Consider the following 10,291-nt stretch of genomic DNA (forward strand, 5'->3'; position numbering starts at 1 on the left):
AAGATCTTGTTGTCTTTTGCAAACTTAAGATCAGTACGTTATTTCTTGGAGCATCTAGATCTTTTTTTTTTAGTAATTCTTGAGAAGTAAAACTTATAATAAAGGTAGAAGTGGACACCATGAAAGTAGAAGAAGTATAGCCTGGGTATTTTGCCATCATCCCCACCCCCCACCCCCAAAAAAAGCATGGAGTGTTGAATAAGACAGTTGAAAACATTTCAATGATGTTGTTTTCTGCCACTTGATTTTCATGAAGCAGATGGTGACTGGTGCAAGTATAGTTACGGGCACCAGGTATGTTAGTGGTGGTGGGGTGCATGGATGGAACCTTATGCGCAAACTGACGAGTAGGGGAGCCAATGCACTTGCTCAAACACTTCTACAGCCTGGTGTATCAGATCTGACAGGATCTTTCAGGTACATAACTTAAAAGTATGAGCTGTTCCTTGTCATGCTGTAATGTTAAAACTAACATTTCTTGGTTGGTTTAAAGGCTTTACCAAAAATCTGTCCTTGAAGATGTCATTATCTCTGTCGTTAGCAAAGGATATGTCTTTCAGATGGAAATGATTGTTCGGGCCACCCGAAAAGGGTACCATATTGAAGAGGTATGGTTTTGTTATTAACCTGCCATGCTTAGAGTTAGTTGATAAGTGTTCACATGGGATTGCGTCTTGATTTTCTAACTCAATCATGTCATGAAATTTAATAAAATTTGTTAAATTCATAAAATAAATGAAAAATATCAGGTGCTTCTATCCATCCAAAAAAGAAAATCTGGCACTTGTAGAAGGCATAGGTATTAAAATTGATTATTATGGTACTCTTAGAACCCCCCCCCTTTTTTTGGGTAATATATTCTTAGAACCCCATGACTTCACTAACAACCTATGGTGTCTCAAAACTTTTGCAAAAATAGTTGATTCTGCCCAAGCATTCTGATAAGCGAAGTCAATGTAACTTTAACTGGATGGGCCTTAAATTGCCTTGACTGCAACGAGTGTGGTTATTGGTTAGGGTTTGGCAATCAATGTCAAGTACTAAAATGGCACTTTGTTATCTTAAATAATCAGTGTTTTTGTTTTTCTTATTTGCATTTGATAATTTGGGAGGAGAGAAATAACCAAATGCTCAGGGTTGGGTGAGATATCATCAAGAGGTTATTGATACTATTATGATGCCAGGACTGCTAGATGGGTTGCAACAGTGGAGGCATTTAGAGGCATATCTATTGATTATTCTATGTCACTATAAGATGGTGGTTCTTGATCATCAATTTGAGAGAGATCCCTGATCAGATTCAGCACATTTGGGAGCCCTTTTCCCCAAATGTCATAAAGATGAACGTGAATGGTAGTTTGATGAGGAATCCTGGTCCATCTGGGAGATCACTCTTTCTAATGGGGCTGATTGGATAGTATTATTGAGGGGGATTCTAGGTCCTTGATGCAACGGTAAGGATGCTCCATTGTGACCAAGTGGTCATGGGTTCAAGTCTTTGGAAACAGCCTCTCCGCAAAGCGGGGGTTAAGGTTGCATACATTATGACCCTCCCCAGACCCCGCAGTGACGGGAGCCTCGTCCGCTGGGTACGCCCTTTTTTTAATTCTAAGTCCTTGATTGGCTGGATGCAATCCAGCATTGGTGTTGGTGGGCCTTGGAGATATGTCAATTGATTAGGAGAACTAGATCCTACTTGCTCAAGGGAATCTCTACTTGTCCTGGAGGCTGAATGCAGCTAATTACATTGCAAATGCTCTCACAAGGGTTTTACGGAAATTATCTGTATCTGAACAGTTATCTCATTGTATAGCATCTCTTGGAGGGTCCCCTAGGGGCTGGTCCTCTTGGGCAGTTGTTGTTCTTGTTGTATATAATGCTTTTGTATGTTTCCTCCCTTTTCTAACAGTCTTTTGGTTATCTATCTCCCCCCCCCCCCCCACACACACACACACATAAAAAACTGAACTAAGCAACAACATTTTATAGGCACTTTAAGCAACCTTCATACTCTAGTTGTTACCATGTTAGGAGATGAAGTATTGTACAGGTTGCAAGGGTTACTTTTTCAAGTCAATCACTGTTTAAAATTGCCAAAACACTCGCCAGTCTGCATGTCCAGCAGGGAGGTCATGTTATCAGAATTCAGAAGTAGCATACCTTCCTGTTTGTTGTATATGCTGATTTACTTGTATTCTGATCTTTCCATTGTTCACCTTGTAGGTGGTCAAGCCTTTGATTCTTGCTGTTAATAAAAAACCGGTTTTATGGTTGTCAAATAGGTACCCATAACTTTTGTTGATAGAGTATTTGGGAGTTCAAAGCTTTGAGGTTCTGAAATCCTTGAATATTTAAAAGGCCTTACCTATCTGCTGTTCACTACCTAAAATTTGGGGCGGAGATGATTCAGTCGTAAATTCTCTCTTTCTGCATGATAGCCACTTCTAACTCTTGGTTCAGTACTATTTTTTGGATGAAATTGTTCCAGTAGTCTTTGACAAGAGTGATTAGACTTTTCAAATCTCCCACCCCCCAACCAAAATTAACAAACTCTCTTAGCTGGTATATGGATTCATTCATTTTTTTTTATCATGTGATAACCCATTTAATTGTATATTTCTGATATTGAACTAGATGACTTGATTATGTATCTTTTGAATCCATTGATGGAGGTCTACTAGAAATGTTTTCACTCTCTTGGATGTGCCGAAACATTTACTGGTTTTCTGCATAATCAATTCAATCTTGTAGCCTGCTTAGCTGTCTATGTCATTTGATTTATGTAACTATTCTTTTTCATTTACTTGCCAAGATTGAAGCATTGGAAAGTGTTTTATCTGTCTGTTTTATGCCAAATGGGAAACAAGCAAGGATGAGATCCACAAGAAAAGATTTGGGATCCAATGGTAACAGTTCCTTGCATTGACCAATTGGAAAGAGATGATAGATCTGAAGCAATTCTTCTGTAATATTTTCTCATATATGAGAAAGGATTGTCCAATACTTCAGTTAGCCATACTCTTCCAAAAATGATCTCTGTTATAGTGATTGTAATAATATTATACCACAATTATGACTCATATCTTCTAACAAACTTGAAACTGCTAAAGCATGGGGGTGGAGAGAGAGAAGCAGCTGTTTCGTCTCTCATTGATTTTCATTAATCAATCTGTAAAATATTCAGTACTAAAGCTGCATTTGTTCGGCTGTAAAATATTTTACAGCTCCATTTGGTTACAAGGTAAAATAGAGGGAAGGGAAGTGAAATTTTCAAACCTAAAAAAAGAAACTTTTATAATAAGTATCCCACATGATTATATCACTAAATCCAAATCATTCCATATTTAGTTATCAAAAATTCTGTTTTACTTTGCATCGAAATCCCTTGAATTTGAAATTACCTAAAAATTACATATAAAAAAGCATCATTACTAAATATGGTAAGAATTTAAGTAGTTTATACAATCATGTTGGATAATGATTTCCACAGTTTCCTTTTTAGGTTTAAAAATTTTCTCTACTCTCTCTTTAATTTTCCTCGCAACCCAATGGAGTCATAATAGAATTTGTTGAAAAGCAATACAAAATTGGACAAGGATTAGAAAGGGAAAATGTTTTACTGAAATACAATATGAAATTTTAAAAGAAAAATCCATTTCAAAATTCAGGTGTATTGTTTTTTTCCAAAATAGTGATGATATCATGATCATTGCTACTCTTGAGCTTGGCTCCCATGGACGACTCCACCTTGCATCGTATGGTTGGATTTTTTTCCCTCACTCAATCATGTTAATATGTGTTTATTGTCAAGTACAATCAACCAAAAAAATAAATAAATAGAAGAAACAAAATTTATAAGATAATTATTTTGTGTAAAATATATCTGGTGAAATAATTGCAGCTTCTTCCGCTCATAGTAATGGATGAGACTATCAACCTTATCATTAGAGGATATGAGGGTAACGATGACCTAAGAGTCCAATCACAAGGTCATTTCACCTGTGGAGAAGGAACTTCCTTCTCTGCGGGTGAAGGAAATCTCTGTGAAGTGGGGGTAAGGCTAGGTCTATTATGGCCCTCCCCAGACCCCACAATGGCGGGAGCCTCATGCATTGGGTATGCCCTTTTGTAAATCTTAGAGGTCATGGTCAAGCTTTTGTAAGGAAAATCAAAAGCTAGAGTGACAAAGTGGGGTGTGACATGCTCGCCCTCGAAGAGCGAAACTATCCCGTTTAGAGGAATTAGCTACATCGTAGGTGAGTTTACTTGATCCATAATCACTATGGTTGTGTGGATTCATTGGATAGTGATGTATCGAGTTTTCTTGTAAGACATGAGGATTGCAGGTTCATGACATATATTGTAATTGAGTTTGGGATTCCGAACCCTCGTGGTATGATTGTGAAAGAGCAATAGAATAGGATCTAACCTAGCTGGCCCAATCTAGTGCCCATACACTATAGTGGGCCCCATTAGGCACATAACAAAACAGGCTGATGATGAATTGCTAACCTCAGTGCTCTCAATGCAGAGAAGGTAGCAGAACTAAATGTGTTACCAGCTAATCTCAAAAAGATTACAGAAAGAGATGCCTCGGGGTCTTTGTTTACTGAGGATATCACATTGAATCTCAGGTCTCTGCACAACAAATACACCCATTTGGAGTGTCATAGATGTTTTTCTTTCAGAAAGTTGACAGAAAACAGATCATTGACAGCCTGAAATTCTTTTCTCTCAAAGGCCTTCCATTTTCGTAGGAAAATTCCTGGTTGAAATAAAGTCTCATCTCAGTTGTAACTTTCCAAAAACCATATACAAATAATGCACATTCAATGCCTTAGATACAAGTGCAGTTCAACAGACTTAGCTGTATTTTTTTCACTGTCCTTTAATGTTTATTGAATTTCAGTAAACAAACACTTTTTACTGTATGTTTTTTTGCTACATGAAGGGGGGGGGGGGAAGTAAATACATCACCCAGTAATGTTGGTGTAAGATCACCAAGTACACGAGTATCCTATGAGTTATGATTGTGCTGGATTGATTGAGATTTGCTACAGAACTTTGACTGACATTTTAATACACAATTTTAGACCCTGATTACAAACAAAAACATCAAAGAATGCAGTACCAGAAGCTAATTAACTTATTTCAGAGTGGAAGTGGGTACTCTCTGATCCTTCTCCTACAGTAGAGACCTGAATATCCTCAAGACTAATTGATTTTTCAGGGAACAAATCATCCAAGTTCTCAGTCTGAAAAAGGCTCTTGTTTGTTTTTTGCTGCTGTTCAAACATCATTTTGAGTTGTCTCCCTTGTTCTTCAATTCGCATTTGTAGATTTCTCTGACTCTAAGATTAAACCCGGGGGGGGGGGGGGGAAGTATTAAGGTCTCTTGAGAAAATGTATGCAAGGACAGAAAAGAATAGCCATGTAAGGGTGAAGTGGTGAACAGACCTCTAATTGTTCATGTAGACACCTCTGTACATCTAGTTGCACTCGCAGTGCCTCCGTGATTTGCATTCTGTGATGTGGAAGGTGATAAAATTATAATAAGTTAAAGTACTTGTGCACAGTCAGTGAATAATATACACATATTATATAACAACAACTCAGCCTTATCCCAACTAAATGGGGTCGGCTACATGGATCCTTGCCCTCCAATCAGCTCTATTTGAGGTCATACTTGTTACAAGGCCTAAGCTATGCATGTCTTTCCTCACCACTTCTCCTAAGGTCATTTCTGTTTCTATTGCAGGAAAATCTGAACAGAAAGCATGTTCAAATAATATATACATAGGGAGAAAGAACGCCATCCGGTCGCGCCAGACACGCCACCCCTGCGCCCTGACACGGGATGTGCGAAATGACCACCACACCCCTGGTCATTTCCGGGGTTCCAGTGGGTGTGGCGATCATTTCCCGTGCCCCTGTGTCAGGATGCAGGGGCGGCGTGCGCTGCACGACTGGGTGGCATTCTCTTTCTCATATACATATTATAAGCCAGTGAATAGTATAAACAACAAAGAATCTTATTGTAAATATCTTAGGCATCTGATCTACAGGGTAATGACTAACCTAGGAAAGAGATGATGCGATAAGAAACTTACGTTTTTGGATCAATCTGAGCTATGTTGTTCGAACATGCTTTCCGTTCAGATTTTCCTGCAATAGCAACAGAAAACAGACACACTTTTAAGGTTTTTCGTAACAATTTCCGGCCATAGAAGAAAAAAGAAGGGATTTCCACTGTTGTACTCAGATTTGTTACTTGCTAAATTTATACGAAATCCCTTATCTGAGAACATGATTGAATAAGTGGGCGGGCCTTGGTGCAATGGTAAGGTTGCCCCATTGTGACCAAGTGGTCACGGGTCCGAGTATGGAAACAGACTCTCTACGAAAGCAGGGTAAGGCTACGTACTTTATGACCCTCCCCAGACCCCGCAGTGGCGGGAGCCTCGTGCACTGGGTACGCCCCCTTATCTGAGAACATGACTGGATAATTTATTACTTGCTAAATTTATACAAAATCCCTTATCTGAGAACATGATTGAATAATTTTACATGCTACAAGAACATAATTGAATTATTTTTAACTGTCATACTCATGTGACTCAGACGAGTGTGACAGTTGAAATCCCTTCTAAGAATAACATAACCTGAGAACAGTCATACTCAGATAAGGGATTTCATTACAAACAGACACAAGGATTAAAAATGATCTTCTTGGAGATCGAAGAATTTCACATGAGTCTGGATAAGGTTGGCATTATCCTTCAATGGCATACTAACCTCCTGGGATTTCATGTTTTGGTGCCCTTTGCTGGATATTTGTTGTTTTTAAGCTCCATCTGGTTGGATGCATAATGTTGTAAAGGAATGCAAAACTTAAAAAAAGAATGGAAATTTTTGTAATCATTACCAACAATAATTTTGTAAGTAACTCTACAAATTACTGAATACAGTAATAAATGTATCTTTCTTCACTTCTCAACAAAATTACTTGATGTTAGTAGAGAAGTATGCAGAAAGTTTACTACAATTTTCCAGTGTACTGTCTAAAGTGTAGCTAATTTTATTGTGCTATTAGTTTGTTTCCTTTTAAATATTTTACATTACATTTCATCATTTAACATATATATTCAGAACTATCCTGTGAAATGACCTAATATCTCCACAGGATCCACACCAAAAGAAAATTCAAAAGGTTCCCAATGAATTCAGCTAAACCTAAAGAAAAATTGCTCACTGGAATGTTCCTTAACCCCATCTCACTTGGAAAAAAATGGAACAGAAAAGAAAAGGTAAATAAAGATCCAAAGACTTGATTCAAGAAGATAAAAACTGTAGGCTCGTTATAAGATCTGGATATTGCAAGGTTAATCAAGTAGCAAGGATTCATCTAGTAACAAATCAAGTGCCACCAATTTATCTAGTAACACAATTAGTGTTCGAATTTGGCTACTGGCTATCTGACAGAGTGACCCCAAGAACCGCAGAAAGAAAAGATGACACTCAAATCAGCATGTGTAAACAAACCCAAAAACAAAAAATCCAGAATGAGTTTTCAGAGGTTCATTATCACACAAATAGAAAGAGAAGAAAAGAAATTGAAAATATAAAAGAAAGAGAATATCAGATCAAATTGTTTTGCTCAATAAACTAGGGAGAATCTAGTCCATTCTCCTATTAGAAAACTCACAAGAGCAAACTCAACATTAGCATATAAAGCAGATCACCAAGAGGTATCGTACTTCCATCAGACAACAAGCAAATATATCTAAAACAACGAAATCCTCTCTGTAGTAACAGATTAGCTGATGATAACAACTTTACCTTCTGCAGATTCTGGCATGTATTTGGCAATTCGATATTTCTGCAAGGCAAATGCAAAGGTTCACTCGTGTCCTTAGAAATTAATCACAATGAAGTCAAATGTCCAAAGTAGTGCACTTTCCAGAAAGAAGAGGAGGAGAAAGCCAACCTGCAAATGGCTTTTCACATGGAATATGGTCAATCCTTCCGAGTCCATCAACCTCAGGATTCCCTTTGGTGTTGCCTCTACATTCAACAAGAAATATTATGTCATTCAATAGATCCTTTCTTGACTAGAGTAATTTTTATCATATTACATACTCTCTGCACCCCCAAGACGGTTCACAGATTCAACAAACCGCTCATGAAGATCTGGAGTCCATCTAATCCGTGTTTTGCTTGAGGCAGCTCCTCCAGATGAAACAGAACTGCCAGAAGTAACAGAAACACCCCCTGAAGAAGGTTCTGGAGACTGCTTGTCTGGCTGATGATGAAGGCACGGTTGTGCTAGTGGAAGGGTGAATGAATTACAACCAACCTAGAAATATGAAAAAGCCCAACCACAATCAAATTAATTTAAACCACATATATATCTTGAATGACTGGAAAGAAAAATTTTGTTGGAGAATTGGAGAAAGGGGGAAAGAAAACAACTCACTCTAGGATTCTGACTTCTCACAAAAGGGACCGAGAGGCGCTTATTTTCTAAGGTGTCTTCTTCACCTGCCAATTTATTTTGCAGAAGTGGACGGAGGTCACTCCCTGGCAAATTTTTACAAGAGATTCTGTTGGAATCGGCACAAAACCTAGATTTCTGATTGCTATGCAACGGAAGCTTCACTACGGATTGCAAGGTATCCCTTGATTGAAGGTCAATATCATCTTGCTTTGCTGAGTTAATAGAGAGGGGATCCTCAGAAGACTGTAATGATGGAATTGCTAGATCATAATTCTTGTGAAGCTGGGTGCACCAGGGGTGTTTGCCAACTTGATACTGGTACTGTGGATAACCCATGGAGTCTTCAGTTGTATAGAAAGTAGAAGTTGTTGATTCGAATTGACTTGAAATTGTAACACCAGAATTCATTGTCCTGTGGTTTGGCTGCAGAGATCCTCCTCCCATAGCTGATGATGGAGATTGGGAACAAACTCCCATGTTCCAAGACTGCCGAGAACCAAAACTCTCATAGGAGCAATCAGATAATTCAAAAGTATAATCATTCAAACATCCATTGTTTGGATCTTGGCACTCAATTTTTTGAGTATTCATTTACAGGTATATATCTATGAGAAGAAAAAAACTATAAAACACTGGCCAAACTACTTCACTAGCGCCCAGAACTGATTTTTTATCGTCTTCTATCTTGATTGACAGCAGAGCAATACCAAAGTTTATTTGGTTTTTGATGAATTCCCTCAGATGAAGAGCCACACACACAACAAGAAAAATCAGAAAAAAAGATGAAGCAGGAGGAGGGATAAGCAACATCCATTGAATTCAGAGGGTTTATTGGAGAAATTGTATTTTCATATTCTACAAGACTTCCACCATAAGATACCAATGTAATTGCATAATCCCATCAACCTTTTATATTATTCCTAAGATGGATAGAGATGAACAACACCTTGACCCATAGCCAAAATATAAGGATGGGGGGGGAGGAGAGGGGGAAAGAGACAAAACCCTATAGAATATATAACAAATAAACAAATAATTGTCCATTCTATCAAGATAAAATTAGAATGTTTACTGTGGGTAGTTGAATCTTAACTACAAAAGGGAGGTCGGTTTTTCAATCCAGAACTTAAACGATTCCTAAAGCGAAGTCTTTTTACTTTTATCATCAGAAATTTGGAATTTTCTGCTATGGGTATCAGAAGCTTAATAATATAATGTGTGAGAGATACTGGCATAAATTCACAACTCCAACCAGCCCGTCAATTATTCCTACAATGGATAAGGATGAAAAGCAATTTAGCCAAAAACACAAATACATTGTGAGAGGAAATGAAAAGCAAACCCATTTCTCCTTTGCAATAAAAAGGAAAAGATTATGGCTTTTGTCTGCATTCAATTCCACAAAGTTGAGTGCTTCTAAATGCAAATTTAACAATGAAAAACCAGATCATATAAGATTAGTGAATTGGAAAACCACAAATAGAAGCTAGGAATTTGTAACCAAGAAAAAGAAAATAAAGCAAACCAAATTTATAAACAAAGACAGAAGGTGAGAGTTGAAGAAATGTAAGCATACCAATATGGAGAAATATTACCATCTTCCACCTCCCACCCACACACACACACACACATATATATATATAGAGAGAGAGAGAGAGAGAGAGAGAATGAGGGTTACCTTGCATTTCTATGTGGGTCTTTCTGATTTTCACTGATTGACATATCGGACGGAAGGAAACCATGATTTCTGCTTTGGAATCTTTATCTGATGATCAGGAAAGTATCACTGTGATT

At 37.8% G+C, this 10,291-nt stretch overlaps 2 protein-coding genes across 2 annotated transcripts; one reads left to right on the forward strand and one right to left on the reverse strand.

The window, feature by feature from the left end:
* The first annotated feature begins 259 nt into the window (after window positions 1-259).
* On the forward strand, window positions 260-2,405 carry LOC122642981 (dolichol-phosphate mannosyltransferase subunit 1-like). Its single transcript, XM_043836608.1, has 3 exons — window positions 260-417; window positions 494-608; window positions 2,283-2,405. The coding sequence occupies exons 1-3, from the start codon at window positions 260-262 to the stop codon at window positions 2,328-2,330; spliced, it is 321 nt and encodes a 106-aa protein (XP_043692543.1). The 3' UTR covers window positions 2,331-2,405.
* A 2,589-nt stretch (window positions 2,406-4,994) lies between these two features.
* LOC122644248 (myb family transcription factor PHL5-like) lies at window positions 4,995-10,001 on the reverse strand. The gene is made up of 7 exons (XM_043837885.1): window positions 8,477-10,001; window positions 8,140-8,356; window positions 7,988-8,064; window positions 7,840-7,879; window positions 6,111-6,165; window positions 5,458-5,524; window positions 4,995-5,351 (listed from the first exon to the last, which is right to left on the reverse strand). The coding sequence occupies exons 1-7, from the start codon at window positions 9,086-9,088 to the stop codon at window positions 5,142-5,144; spliced, it is 1,278 nt and encodes a 425-aa protein (XP_043693820.1). The 5' UTR covers window positions 9,089-10,001; the 3' UTR covers window positions 4,995-5,141.
* Between the last annotated feature and the right edge of the window lie 290 nt (window positions 10,002-10,291).

This window comes from Telopea speciosissima, chromosome 10 (assembly GCF_018873765.1).
Source record: "Telopea speciosissima isolate NSW1024214 ecotype Mountain lineage chromosome 10, Tspe_v1, whole genome shotgun sequence".
In the NCBI taxonomy this organism is placed as follows: domain Eukaryota; kingdom Viridiplantae; phylum Streptophyta; class Magnoliopsida; order Proteales; family Proteaceae; genus Telopea; species Telopea speciosissima.

Excerpts from the sequence above, each read along its gene's own strand:
- LOC122642981 (XM_043836608.1), top strand. The coding sequence starts at position 260 with ATGGTGACTGGTGCAAGTATAGTTACGGGCACCAGGTATGTTAGTGGT. Across the intron at positions 418-493 it reads GATCTGACAGGATCTTTCAG|GCTTTACCAAAAATCTGTCC; the intron begins GTACATAACTTA and ends GTTGGTTTAAAG. Across the intron at positions 609-2,282 it reads AAGGGTACCATATTGAAGAG|GTACCCATAACTTTTGTTGA; the intron begins GTATGGTTTTGT and ends GTTGTCAAATAG.
- LOC122644248 (XM_043837885.1), bottom strand. The coding sequence starts at position 9,088 with ATGAATACTCAAAAAATTGAGTGCCAAGATCCAAACAATGGATGTTTG. Across the intron at positions 8,065-8,139 it reads CCGTCTTGGGGGTGCAGAGA|AGGCAACACCAAAGGGAATC; the intron begins GTATGTAATATG and ends TGTTGAATGTAG. Across the intron at positions 5,525-6,110 it reads GCTCAGATTGATCCAAAAAC|AATGCAAATCACGGAGGCAC; the intron begins GTAAGTTTCTTA and ends TCCACATCACAG.